The 14,627-nt window shown below is 45.8% G+C and overlaps 1 protein-coding gene across 1 annotated transcript in view; it reads left to right on the forward strand.

Annotated features, from left to right (window-relative positions):
* Positions 1-9,351: 9,351 nt before the first annotated feature.
* The window catches only part of FRAS1 (Fraser extracellular matrix complex subunit 1), a 106,777-nt gene continuing 101,501 nt past the window's right edge, over positions 9,352-14,627 (forward strand). Inside the window, exons 1-3 of the mRNA XM_030449926.1 lie at positions 9,352-9,378; positions 10,245-10,352; positions 13,335-13,427. Coding sequence (XP_030305786.1) covers positions 9,352-9,378; positions 10,245-10,352; positions 13,335-13,427 — 228 coding nt within the window. The remainder of the gene's footprint in view (positions 9,379-10,244; positions 10,353-13,334; positions 13,428-14,627) is intronic.

The following is a 14,627-nucleotide window of genomic DNA, read 5'->3' on the forward strand; positions in this document are numbered from 1 at the left end:
CCAGTGTCATTATTAAATTTGTAATGAGGCAGCAATTACTTCTAGCCAAGCATGAAGTAGGATGACAAGAAGGAGCTTACACCATGTCAGCCAGAAATCTCCACACTGCCAAATATCCATGGCAGGTCTGTGAGGGATGTGATGAGAGCTCTCTGGGGGTCTCTTGATGCCTGAGGCTTTATAGACCCAGGAGATGTGCTTTGAAAAACACCTTAGCAAGAATTCATTGAAGCTTATTTAAGGAAACAGAATGAAAATGGTTATGAGAAGGAAACTCTCAGGTGTTGGCTCAGTAATATGCAGCCCATTGGTGCATGCCTGAGGATGGAGGGAAGGTGAATTTTCTTTTTCAGCCCTTCAGGCTAAGGAAATGCATGTTATGCCTCTGCTAAATATTTCACAGAGCAGCTTCTGTAGATGAAGGCAGCACTACAGTGAAGGAATAAAGGGTTTTGATGTAAAACTGGCTCTTTTTTTTAAACCATGATCATCAGAGAGATTTAGGAACCACCTGGTCTGTTTTCAAGAGTCTAAATAAGTGTTTATGCATGTGCTCTTTCTTACCCTTGTTGCTCCAGTTGCCATTCCATATGAATTGGTCCCAAGCTTTTACCACAGTTTAATTCTGAGTGAGATGTCTCTGAGTGATTCTGAGAAGGGGTCAAGAAAGGACAATTCATCTGCATGAGCTGCAGAGGTTATGGTAATCTCTGGCCCTTAGCTTGCTTCTGTGTTGGACAGTCAAGTTTTGTCATATTACTGTTTCCATAGAGAAAAACTGCAGTAAAGGGAGCAAATTGGAGATGTGTAAAATATGGATTTGTGTTTATTTTCAGAGCAACTCCTGACCTCTCTGGCATTATGTCAGGAGAGCAGTTCATAGAATAATGGCATTACACACTCTTATGCAATGAAAAAACAAATATACTTCAGATGGCACTATAGGGTTTTAATTCTGTTTATTTTTTTCATGACCTTTTATGCAGCACTTCTGAGTAGTGAAAGCAAAAGGAACTGTTGCAGCATGAGCCCAAAGACATCTGCAATTTATTTCCTGTCAAATGCTGCCACTTATCAATGGGTGATGTGATTTATTTCTGGCTGACAGCCAGCCTTGCTAATTAACACAGTGTTGCTTCTGCTGCCCAGACCAACGGGGCCTGGGTTTATTTTTGTTTTGCTTTTCTCTTATCTGCCTCAGAAGAAAGAGTTGGAAGTATTCTTGCTGCTGCAGCAGCCCTCCACTGATGCTGCACTTCAGTGCAAATGCTGTATTCAAACCAACTGTTGGGTTGAAATCCCTCTGGTTTTTGGTTTTGCCAGACATGCTGATTGTGATCAGGCACCAATCACTCCTGCAAACAAAACTTTTTTCCACCCACCCTTTAGGGGCTGGGCAGTTGTCTTTAGTAGCTTGATGTGTGTCTTTGCACACACACTCTCTTGCTAGTGTGAATCCAGCTGTCACCCTGTTTGGCTCACCACAGGTAGTCCCTTCCTTGCTGGGGCAGAAGAAAAACCTCTTTGTGCTGCCTGATTAAAATGTGGGGAGAGGGGATGCTAAACACTGACAGAAAGTTTGGTATAAAATAGAGGAAATAAGACCAAAGGTGGATGGTATGAAGCATTTCAAAGCCAGTGTCTGTTAATGTCTTACCTATCAGAAATGTAGAGAGCTCTTTCCTTGACAGAAGCACACAAATGAGAGAATGGCTGAGGTTGGAAGGGCCTTAGAGCTCCTCTGCTCCAACCCCCTGCATGCCCAGGGACACCTCTTATCCAGCCCAAGGTGCTCCAAACCCCATCCAACCTGGGCTTGAACACCTCCAGGGATGGGGCAGCCACAGCTTCCTTGGGAAACCTGGGCCAGGGGCTCAGCACCCTCATACTAAAGAGCTTCCTGTGGTCCAGTCTAAACCTCTTCTTCTTCAGTTTAGCCCCATTTCTCCTTGTCCTGTCACTGGCCACTCTTATGAAAAGTCTCTCTCCACCTTTCCTGTAGCTTCTCTTCAGGTATTGGAAGACAGCTCTGAGGTCCTCCCAGAGTCTTCTCTTCTCCAGGCTCAACAATCCCAGCTCCTTCAGCCTCTCCTCATAGCAGAGGTGTTCCAGTCCCTGAATCATCTTTCTGGCCTCCTCTGGACTCATCCCAACAGATCTGTGTCCTTCCTATGGTGGGGACAGCAGAACTGGATGCAGTATTTGAGGTGGGGTCTCACAAGTACAGAGCTGAGGGGGAAACACATCCATCATCATCATCTTTGCCCTGGTCAAGGTATTTTAAGCTTTTCAAGCCTGTAGTTTCTGAGCTCCAAAGTCAGTTGGGTTGTTTGTAGGAGAAGGCAACACAGAGCCTGTGTATTTGAGTAAAATACTCAGCTGTTACATACCTTTTGCTGCCATTAATTTCAATTTGTTTGGTCATAAAATTACCACCTTGTTGAAGCTTAACAGCTACCAGTGAACCAGAGGTGCTTGAAACAATGCTGGATAGAGGATGTGAAGGCAGCCTGCACAACCCTCTTTTCTTACAGGCCTCTCCCAGTCAGTTTTCAGTAACAAAGTCTTTGTTCACAAAGATTCATGACTCTGCAGGACTTTTGCAGGGGTCCCCTTCCCTCTTGGAAGGAAAGAGAGAACCAGTTTATTAATCTCCTGCACAGGGAGCTGAGATTGAAGATAAGGACAATAAAGGATTGTATTTTCTGGGAGCTGTGTGAGATCCACTGGCACAAAAGTAGGAGTCAGGGTGCCTGGTTCCTTGCTTTGTCCTTTGAAAGGACACCTCCTGAGTATCCAGCTTGGAATTGGAGATACCTATATATTTCCTAAAGTGGCTTGCAAAATTGCTCTGGAGTGTGTTGTTGCCTTCCAGAAGAAGCAATCCAGTAGTGTTTCACTCACTACAGTACTTCCAGGGGCCTGTTGCAAGTGATTTTTACTGCAGGATATTTTCTTTCTCTCTGCTGAATCAGCTGGCTGAGCTGCAATGATTTTCATGGCCTGATGGTTGTGTTTTTTGGTTTTGTATTTTTTTTTTTCCACTAGAAATGGGATGGAAGGCTAAGCTTGTCTTGTTCTTTCTACCCCAGCTAAATACAGCTGGCACTGAAGCATTTATTTGCCCCAAGGTAGCCCACATTTTAGCAGCAACACGACAGGATGAATTTGAAACCACACATCCTGCTGGCAATATTGCTTCATCATTTGATATATCTGTGTTGGGATTACAGAGGAGATTCCCCCCTCCCCTTGAAAACATAAAAAAACCCCAAACAAACAACTCAAAAGGCCAGCAGTGTTTCCTGGAGGCTACAGTCAGGCTGTGCTCTGCAGGGAATCTCTTGTAATACATCCAGTGGATTAAATCACTTTAATGGCCAATTTCAAATCTGTGAGACTTTGTTTTTTTTCAGGCTGTGGTTCTGTGCAGACTCAGTGACAGTGGTTGCCTGCAGTTCTCTGCATCCCTTCAGTGTTTGATGGCCCTGGCAGCTTCCACAGGTTCAGTTCCCCAAACAAACAGCATCAAACCAAAGCTCCCTGGTGCTTCTGGGCAGGTAAAGCTTTGCCTTAGGTGCAGCCCCATGCTTTGCATGTAGACTGGAGCATGGTGCAGTGGAGCTGTGATTCCAGCTGCTCCAGAGATAGCCATTACATGGTAATAAATGCAGTAATTAAAACCATAATCAAATTTAGGTTAAATTAATCCCTTCCCTCCCTTGTTTTCAGCAGCTGATGAATCAAGCACTGTGGGTTCGATTTCCATCCAGCAGTCATTTCTGGAGAGGAGGTTTGAAATTTGCCAGCTGGTAGATTTAGGAGCACTTTTGAGTACAGGAGGAGGAACAAAAATGGTTTTTTTTTCTGGATGCTGAGGAGAGTTGCTGGAGCTTCAGGGTCATCAAACAACGCACAATTTTACCCCCAAAAAAATTCACAGCAAAGAAAATTGGAAGAAAAAACTCAAAACCCTTTCTCATTTCATGATCATCTCCCCTGTGTGCCTTTTCCAAGCTACTTGCAGCAATGACATGTGTGAGAGGGGTTTGTCCTGGTGGCATTTGCTTTTCTTTGTGTGAAGAAAGCCTACAAAGAAGCTGCAAGCAGTTTTGCTTGAGGTTTTCCTGCTCCTGCCTTGGTGCTTGGTAAAATATTTTTAGAACAAGTCAAGTTGAGGAAAATTGGAGCTGTGCAAAAATGACCTGCCACAAGCATCCACACTTTACATTTCTTAAACCCCTGAAATGCTGTCTGAAGAGCAGGTTGTGTTGTTGTAGGTGCTTTCCTGCAGCAATGCTGTATGGTTTTGGGTGTGGATTTTCTTCCTTGAGGCTTCAGGGGATCAGTGTGTGAAGCAACTGTGTCTTGCCAGGTACCACTGTTTTCTGGGAGGTCTCTTGAGTTTGATTAGATCAGAGATGCTTTGTTATTTAAGTCCTGAAAAAGAGGAAATAATACAGGATTGGAGTTCAAAGGGAAAGGAAACCAAGGTCCTGCTTGTGTTGGCTGTGGGTAGGAGCTTAAAAGCAGAACCAGCTTCGTACCCTCCAGGCTGCAAAGGGTTACTTAGATAAGAAAGGGTTATTTGTGTAACTTTTTAATGTCCTAGCTGGGAGAAGAGGAAACCCAGCTCCCAGTTCCTGCACCAGTGTGCTGGTGTCCTCGTGTTCTCATTCATGCTGAACGCTCTGCCTTAACTTCCCTCCCAGGTGTGTAGAGCCAGGACTGTTCCCTCAGCTGAATTTCCATTTGGTTTTAGAGACCAAGCCATTCTTCTGTTGTTCTGTTTGTGGCCGTGCTGGAATAAGCCCATTAAAAGCCCATTTTTAGAGGTTTCTGTTATTATATGTGAGCACATACCAGATCTGAAAACATCCCTGGCAGCGGCAGCAGGAGCTCCCTACTGCAGGAGATAAAACATCAAGTCTAAATCCAAATGGACTCTGGGAGTCCTTTATGTGTCTCTGAATTACTTTCATCTCTTCATCACTCCATTAATGGCTATCCCCACAGACCAGGGAGTGCTCTCTCAGCTTCCCTTACATTTGGGTTTATCCTGCCAACTGCCCGGGATTGTCAACTAATTGGAGTGGAAATGAGGAATGAAAGCAGCGTTATTGAGCTGCCAGGGCTCCTCACTTGGCAGCTGCTTTGGGTGATGCTGGTAATTGTAACCAAAAGTGTAATTGCTCTGGGGCTCTGCCTATGATTTCAACAAAGCAGCCTGGTTCTTCCTCCTCTGAGACACCTGATACCTTCCCCTCAGTTGTCTCCAGCAGGGGAGGACTCGTGGAGTAAATCCAAGCCTGTTGGGGAGTGCTGGGGCTGGGTGCTGTGTTGGTGCAGCTCTCCCAGGGAAACAGCCTCCTCTGTCCCCCTGGGGTGGCCTCCCTGGAGCACGGGTGCCACCCTCACACGTGGGGACAGAGCATCTCCTCTGAAAATGAAGTGCATGAGTTTTACTGTTTTCTCAGGGCAGCAGGAAAGGTAATTAGCAGGGCAGATGATAAGCAGTGACAACCACTTGGGTTTTGAGACCAGGGTAAAAATTTCAGGCTTGATTCCTGGCTTCAAACATTGAAGGCTTTAGCTGTGGGCTGCTGGTTTCACCCTGCTTAGTAGTGAGAGCAGTACCACAACCAGATCACCAGCTTTTTGAGTATGACCAACCAGATCACCAGCTTTTTGAGTGCCACCAACCAGATCACCAGCTTTTTGAGTACCACCAACCAGATGACCAGCTTTAGGAGTACCACCAACCAGATCACCAGCTTTAGGAGTACCACCAACCAGATCACCAGCTTTAGGAGTACCACCAACCAGATGACCAGCTTTAGGAGTGCCACAGAGGACAATCCAGCATCCAGTGACATTTCATGCATTGACTGAATGTTTTCCTGAAGCTGTAAGAAAGGGGCTTGTGGGGGAGGACACAAACCAGCTGCTGCATGCTGCTTATTTCCACAGTCAGTGCACCAGAATAGAGCTGGGATTGTTATCTAGTGTGATGATATCCCATGTTAAGCAGCATCTGATCAAATGACTGAGACTTTTTTATGTATTAATAGCAGACTCTGATTGGTTTTGATCTGTTGGGTGGTTTGTTGTTCTTTTTTTTTTTGTTTTCTTTTTTTTCTTGAGGTAGAGGAGGAACAGGTGCAGCCTTATGAACTTGGAATAGCCAGCTTAAAAATCCATGCTCAAAGAGATTCAGGTCTTTCTGTGCTCTGGTTTATTATGACAGTGACAGCAGCAAACCATGAGAGCTCACAGCTGCTCTGGGCTCCCACTTCCACACTGTCTGCTCTTTGTCTCTTCAGCTTATTCTATCCTCCAGCCCTCTCTTGCCTTTAGTGCTGGTTGCTTCCTTGCCATTTCTTAATGTGCACCTCTTTTGCTTTCCTGCATTCTCCTAAATCCTCACCAGTGTTCTCCAAACCCAGTAGATGCTTGCATTGTGCTCCTGTGCCTTGGGTTTTGCTTTATTTAAACTGTCTGGCTGCCAGCAAGCTCTGGAGGTTTGTGAGGACATCCTGCTTTTTCTGGCCTCTGTTCCACAAGCCAGCCAAGAAATGTAGACATCTCATCTTGCAGCATGGCATTTTAAAATTCAGTTGAATTGGGTATCCTTTCTTCTTTTGATGTAGGGATATCCGAAAAATTAATAAGTTATGCTGGCACTGCTTGGTGCTAAAGGAGTGCTTTCCATCTTCAAAGTGCTCTGTGCACTGCATTTCATTATTTATTCTGTTAATTATATTAGCACTTGCAAAGAACAAGCCTCTTAAACTGTTGTTGATAAAAGCACACTCCTAACAGGGTAGCAATTCAGCACTTAAATTGTAGCAGATAATTTGTCCACTGAGGTGCAAGGCCTTGGAGAAGATGTAAGGAGGATTTACATCAGTTCATTAAGTGTCTGCTGAAAAGTCTGGCTTTATGTTTTAAGCAGTAATACCTGGGAGCTTTAGAGCATCTTTGGGAGCTGTGGATGAATGCTAATGAAGGACAGGGAGGTGGGATCCCCATTTTGCAGGAGGTATCCCAGTTCCTACCTGCAGGGTGGCTCAGGAGCCTGTCTCACAGTGCTGGGGCTGCTTTTTATGTCCCTTCTGAACATGTTACCCTTGCTTGAGTAGACCAAGCTCTCACAGTTACCTAAGGGCAAAACTGGGAAGAATATTGTTAAGCTCTTGGCCCATGTTCAGTCTCCTTAGTGATAGTCACATTGGAAATGAAAGAATAATTAAAGTACAAGCAGCCTGCCTTCTCCAGAGCTTGGAATACACACCAGGAGATCTCTTTATGCCTTTCTGTATTAGCAGCTGTCAGCTTCCATGTAAACAAGGAACACAGTTTGAAATAGGATCCTAAAATAGTCAGTATCCAGGAATGCCACCTAAAATAGTTGTTGCAATAACCTCCCTGTTCTTTTATGTATTTCCACCGTGTGAATGAAGTGTGTACACTGCTTTTCTCTCTTTTCCTCAAAGGAATTGCATGGCCTTGCACTTCAAATGCCTCATAGCCAGAGCATTGAATTTTGCTCAATTTACTGTGGCTGTAGCATTCAGATTTTCAGTAGCATTGTAGAGAGTAACCCTCCCCCCCACATTTCTGTAGAGAAATCAGTAAATTTAATTTTTAATTGGAGTTTAGGTCTGTTGCTCCATGGGCAGGGATCTTAAGTGTTGAACTGTCAAAAGATCTGAACACGGAGACTTGTGACCTTGGGGGAAGACTGTTGTATCCCAAAAAATCAGCTAGAAATCTCCTGACTGTTACCTGCATTCCGAGTTCTTAAAACTTCTTCAGAGGTGTGTTGGGTTTGTTCTGCTACCTGCTGAAATGGTAACCCCTGACCCTGCAAATGCTTCCCAGTGTGGATGCCACAACTTCCCTGAGCAACCTGAGCCAGGGTCTCACCACCCTCATGGGAAAGAAGGATTTTCCTGCTGGAGTAAGCCAGTTTGTTTTGGCAGAACCCTCTGATTTGCAGGAGCCTTTTCCAGTTGCCAGTCAGTCCTGGATGCAGGTTGGGTCAAAGAGCCTCTGCCAGGGCCTTCTTCTGTTCATTCTGGTTTGTAGAACATCACATCATTTCTGAAGAGCCCAGCACCCCACAGCTTCTGCCCCAAGTGCCTGAGAAGGGACCAGATTTTTCAAGATTTTTTTTTTCTCATCAAGCTGTCTAATGGGCCTTTTAAGGCCTTTTAAGGCTCATTTCAGTATTTTATCATTATGCTTAAGTAGTTAGCCCTGGATGTGTTCCTAGCAGCAAGCTGTTAATCATCTCCTGTCTTAATTTGCCTCAGTTGTGCTGTATGCTATGAATAAATTGACTTCTTGGAGTAAATCACTACATCATGGAAATGAGTAGCAAAGTTTGGTCTTCTTTCAAATCAATTAAAACTGAGGTGTGGGTAGCAGCAGGCTGTGCTACACAGGAAAGATTCCTCTATGGCATAAATTTAGGCTGGTGCACACAGAGCAGCTGTCTAATGGGGAAGAGTTGTTCAGATGAGAAGCTCAGCTTCCTCTCCCCATTTGTTTTTGCTGGGTTTAAATGAAGGCTTTTAAAACAGGTAAAGGATGAAGGTGGCAGCTGCATCCTTCACATTACCTCAGCAGGTAGCTGCTGCTTGCTTTCTGAAACTGAAAGGACACCTGGCATGGGTGAAGGGATGCTGCAGAGGAGCAGAGTGCAGGCAAGACACTTTCCTAGGAAGGGAGGTGGTTGGAGAGGGAGAAGTGACTTTGCTGTGGTGCTGTGTGATACCAGGATGGCTGGAAGGCTGTGTGCAGGAGTGAAGAGAATGATAGAATCCCAGAATGGTTTGGGTTGGAAGGGATCTTAAAGCTCATCCAGTTCCAGCCCCCTGCATGGGCAGAGACACCTCCCACCAGCCCAGGTTGCTCCAAGCCCCATCCAACCTGGACTTGGTCACTGCCAGGGATGGGGCAGCCACAGCTTCCTTGGGCAGCCTGGGCCAGGGGCTCAGCACTCTCGTATTGGAGAATTTCTTCCTAATGTCTGACCTAAATCTCCCCTCTTCAAGTTTGAAACCATTTCCCCTTGTCTTCTCACTCCATCCTTATGTCCAAAGCCCTCCCCCAGCTTTCTTGTAGCCCCTTCAGATATTGGAAGGTTGCTCTGAGTTCACCTGGGAGCCTCCTCTTCTCCAGGCTGAAGAACCCCAATCCCTCAGCCTGGCTTCCCAGGGAGGTTCTCAGCCCCCTGAGCATTTCAGTGGCAGTTTAGCCCTCTGATCATTTTAGAAGCATCCTAACAAAAGTAATGAGTCCCAAGTGGCTGCTAAGACCTTGGAGAACCTTGTGGGAGGGAAGATGTCTGGCAAGTGTCCAGGCATCTGGGTGAGGGCCTGAGGTGCCCTGTGGAAGTACTGTGGCAGCGTGGGATCGTGACCTCAGGGCAGAGGGAATGGAAAAGGGTCAAGCAGGGGTGGTGGAAAGCCTTGCAAATGAATTGTGGGTGTTCCAGTTGGGTGCACTGATGGAGTGGTGGTGACAGCTGTTTCCACATCTGTCGGACTGCCTGCTTGGTTACTGTCCCCTTCAGCACATTCTGAAATAAATAAATGTGATCAGTTAAAGCCTGGGCACACCTGGCTGTGCATGCAGCATTTTTTACTAAATCAGTTTAACCTTAGTGTCTTAATGTGTCTTGGGCTCAGACCTTTCCTTCTGCCCCGGCCTGATGTGGGTACAGTTTACACCATGCTTTTAACATGAGAACTTTTTACTTCCATGGTCCTGCAGACTGTAAATTCTGAATGTTCCATTCAACAGCTCACTTGGGCTCGGGCATGTCAGTGCTCACCTGCAGTCCCATCAGCTCCTGGGCTGCTGCATGGGGCTGCAGCTCTCTGTCCAGGAGGGCTTTGCCTCAAAGGTAGCTCAGCTGCCTCTGCAGAAGCTGTGGTCATAGCAGCTTGGACACTCTCAGCTCTCAGAAATGCTGTGGTCACTGTGTGGTTATGTCCTTGCTGTTGGAGTTGTGCATGGCTTTGTCTTTCACCTCTGGGTTGGCAGTACCAAAGCTGTGCCTGAGAAGCTTGTGGGAGGGAGGGAGGAAGGAAAGAGTCCTTTGCTGCAGGCTTTACATTTCCAGTCTGCCTCTATTGAGCTATTTCACCCGTTTGCTGTTGCATAAAATAGCACACAGCTTGTGCAGCGTGGATTTCAGAGAAAACTTCTGTAAAACTTCTCATCCTTTGCAGAATAACACAAGGTGGAAGCCAGACTCTTGCCAAGACTGTCGCTGCCAGGGTGGGATTGTCACCTGTGAGCCTCTGGTCTGCAAACACCCTGGGTGTGACTTTCAGAAGGTAAGGGGCTGCAACTCTCCAAGTGCCAGCTGAGCTGTTGTGTGTGGTGGGAGAAGTGCCAGGTCACTCTGTGGAGTTCCCAGCCTTCCCCTGCTTTAAATGCCCCAAAATGCTGCTTTGTGTCTGCCACCCTGTGTCACACCTGAAGGCGTGGTGGGAAGCAGTTGAGTTAACTGATCCTGCAGTCCCTGTAGGAGCAAAGCCCTAAGGAGCCCTGTAGGAGCCCTAAGTCCTAAGAGGAGCCCAAAAAGAGGACACAGGCTGAGGTGAGGGACTGGCAGAGGTGATCTGGCTGCTTATTCCTTGTGCACTGCTGTGACAGCCTCCTGGGCTCAGCTGCTTCCCTGCAGCTCTCCTTGAATCCCAGGCTCTTGATTCCCAGCAGGACTTGAGGGAAGCAAGAGGGAGCTGTGAAATCTCATTTGGTCTCCCTGGGAGTGTGTGTGTGACTGCTCAGGGTCAGGCCCAGTCTTTGTGCCCTCTGACTTCTCATCACCACCAGCTCCTGCAAGAAACACACCAGCAAAACCCAGAGCAGGAAACCTTTGTCTCCTCCACCACACCACAGCTTGCAGGCTGCCTGTGCTCCCAGGGCATTCTGGTCCCCAAAGGAAGCCCCTGAACTGAGAGCAGACCTCCCAGCACGAGCCCAGCTTCCAGTCACCCTTCAGTGGAAGGTGGAGCTGGGTCCCCCCTCAAACATGCAGATGGATGCTTTCCACTCTGCTGAACAACAACAGAGCTGAGATTGTCTGTCTCTGGGTTCCTCCTGCCTTGTGGTGCTTCTTGAGCTTTCATTATCTCCTGTTTACCTTTCTCTGGCTGAGCCTTCATTAATGGTTACAGCTAATTGGCCATGGAATTGGTCTTGCCTTAGCATCTGGATTACTGGGGTAGTATGCATGAATGACAAGGAAAATGAGTGTTTTAAAGAGGCACTGCCAATATAATTATATGGCTTTATGAAGCAGGTTAAAATGCTTTCCAATACGACAGCATTAACGAGGAAATAATTTTTATTCCTATTGGTTTTCCCCCTTATTATCACTTTATATGGATATTTCAAGACTGAAATATTCAGTTTCTATTCCAGAGAGGAGAGAGAAAGAAAAAGAGTGCTGCCCTGGCACACTCAGTAATGAGTGGGTTAGATAAGATGTTGTTCATTTTTTAAACCTGGATAAGTGAAATGGGATAAATAAAAATAAATAATGAGTGTCAAAGCTCATAAAGGGAAATAGATTTATAATGCAAAATGAATCTGTGTGATTCCTTGAGGTGGGTAATCCTGAAGAGTTTAAGGGTTCCATAAAAGTCTGGCCCAATTAAATGTTGAAAAGGGTCATCAAGGATCTGAGAAGAAAAAAAACCCACTCATCCTTCAGGCATACACAAACCCAGTGATGAGCAAGGTCAGAAATCACCATCCCACTCCATGGTTTATTTCTGATCTGCTTATTAGGAGGTTTATGCTAATATTGCTCATCTTGTTTCCAGTGACAAGGCATAAACAAAACCAGGCAGTCTCTGCAGAAAAGGTACCCAGTGGTGTGCTAAACGTTTTATACAAAACCTACTGTGCCTACCCAGTGCTTGGAGTGGGTGGAAAGTCAGCAAACACTGTGTCTGGTGTGTCAACCAAAATAGACCAACAACCAAGAAGGGTTTCTCCTCAGCAGCATCACAAGTGAATGGGGATTTTGAATTGTTTATGCTAAGGGAAGTGTTTAATCCTGTTTCCCACCTCCTAAAAGCCATGGAAGGAAACCTTGATGTGAGAAACTTGTTTTCAGTTTGAAAAATCAGACTGTTCCTTTTAGAAAAGAGAAAGAAAGCTTGTGGCATTTCAACCCATTCTGGTCACTTTTATCATGCAAATAAAGAGGTGAAAGGTAAGAATTTTTGTGCTTTGCGGTGTCTTCATCTTTTATTGCAACAAAACAAGTCCTGACTTCTGAGCAGGAACCTCTCCTGTGTTGGCTGTACCCTTTCAAAGTGGGAAGGATAGCTTCTGTCTCCTGAGAAACACCTTTGTGATATTCTGAAGATAGAATCTTCTTGCATTTCACTTCCCAAACCTGATGTGTTTGTCTCTGCTTTTGGTTGTCTCCCTCTCCATCTGCTGTGCTCACATCAGTCAAACAGTTTACTCCTTTTTCTTGCTAGCTGTGGGAGGAAAACACTGAGTTGTGTGGCAACTCAGGGGGTCCCAAGGGCCCTCACTGACAGACACTCTGCAAAAGAAGATCCTCCCACAGCTGAGGCTGTGGAACTGGGAAGCATTGCTTTGGAGAGCCACAGAGACAATACCAGTGACAGGAGTCCATGGTCCTTCCTGTTGTTGCCTGATGGCTTCACTGATGGGCTTTGCCCTTCATCTGAGGAGTTGCTTCCAGCAGCAGCATCTTTTTCCCTGCTGCCCAGCAGGAGGTGGCAAGAGGTCAGCTTGCAGAGCATCCCCTGACTGTGCTGGGCCTGGAAGTGGTCAGTAATTCTCAGTTAAATTTAAAGCAGTGTTATTAAAAATACTGTAGTGATTATTAAGCCAAAGTACAGTTAATGGATCCATATTCATTCTGCCTGCCAGCTGCACTGCTGGTGTGGTGAAATGTTGCACTGAGATCCATCCTGTACTTAGAGAAAACTACTGAAAAAATTACATCTTCAGTGAGTAATCTTTGGGTTTTGTCTTGAATAAATTCTTTTTATTCTTTGTTCTCATCTGAAAACCAGTTCAGGTGGGGACTTTCTGTTTGCATTGTTAGGGGCCTGAATTCTACTGGTGTTTTGATGGTAAAATGCCCAATACAGCAAACGGATGTGCCACCTCTCAACAAAGGCATCTGGTTTCCCAGCATGATATTAACTTGATGCTTTTCCTCTCCAAACTTAAGAGCAGTGTGTCCAGCAAGGCCCCATGTCTTGACCTCTGTGTTACAGTCTCTGTGTGAAGTGCTTCTTGGATTCTTGTGTCTCTTTTAGGGAGAAGTGCTCCAAATACCCCCCAACAAGTGCTGCCCTGAGTGTGCCTCCCGAGCTGAAGGTTTTTGCCAGCATGAAGGACAGATCCACAGTGTGAGTGCTCTGCTGTGCCCCTCAGCAGTGGGAATCCTTTCCAGGTTTTTGCTCTCTGTTTGGTTCATGCCAGTGAAGGATGCTGCAGTTGGTGTGCAGGAGAAGAGGTTGTTCTTCAGGCATCAGATAATGGGAAATAACAGGAGTTGAGTCAGCAGGGTTTGTAAAAAGGGAACATCATTGGTCAGAAGTTTCCCAGTCTTTCATCCACTTTGCTGTTTCTGTGGGTGACTGAGACAATATATGTTTAGGAGGGGAGCAGAGCACATTCAGCTTGACATATGAGCTGTCCTGAAAAGGAGGCTTTTCTCTCAGCAGCCATCCATGCTGGGAGAGATTGATGGCTCTTGTGCGACCTGGGTTATGTGTTTGGTAATCCTGAATTATTCAAGAAGCAAGTTCTGGGATGTGGTTTCACCCATGGGGGATGAAAGGCCAAAACAATAAGAATAAGTGTCTACAGATAAGAAAAAAAAAAATAGATTCATAGGTAGTAGTTAATGAATCATGTCAAACAACAGGCACAGGTAGAAAAATGACTTAACAGTGAGCCCAGGTCCTGGGTCTGGCCTCTTACAGACTCTTCTGTTTGAGAGGAGGCAAATCTGGTCCAAATCTTAAGCAATATGTTAAAAATACCCACATACTTTTGAATATCTGGACTCCCCACCCAAGATGAATGTTGTAACCCACTGTTTGAGCCTGAGGCATGACCAGCATGGATCTGGGATGAGCTAAGCAAGGACTGGAGTAGGAGAGGTAGCACATCATTCCTCTTCTCACATTTCTTTGTGCCCATGGTTTGGGCAGTAGTATATTATATTGTATACCTTGTTTTTCTTCCTCTTGTTGCTGTTGCTGCACTTTACTGTGTGCTGTTCTTGCTGCAGCTTTTGGGCTGTTGTTTGGGACACAAGTCAGGTGAGTCAGTCAGCATCCCCACAGGGACTGCAGGAGTATTTGTACCTAGAGGGATATGTCACACTCAGTGCACTGTGAGGTGGCCATTAAACTTTTTTTTGTCAAGGCAAAGTCTCATCCTGATGGCTGGCATAGAGAAGCCTGAAGGAAGGAGTTTTTTCTTGCCTTAGTAAGGCACTGTAATACTTTTAAGATTTGACCTTCATTCTACAAGTACCTGGCTGGCAACACTGCCCATGGTGATTGCTCCATCAGAGAAAATCTGTATCCTCTGCCTGG

This window comes from Calypte anna, chromosome 4A (assembly GCF_003957555.1).
Source record: "Calypte anna isolate BGI_N300 chromosome 4A, bCalAnn1_v1.p, whole genome shotgun sequence".
Taxonomy (NCBI): Eukaryota; Metazoa; Chordata; class Aves; order Apodiformes; family Trochilidae; genus Calypte; species Calypte anna.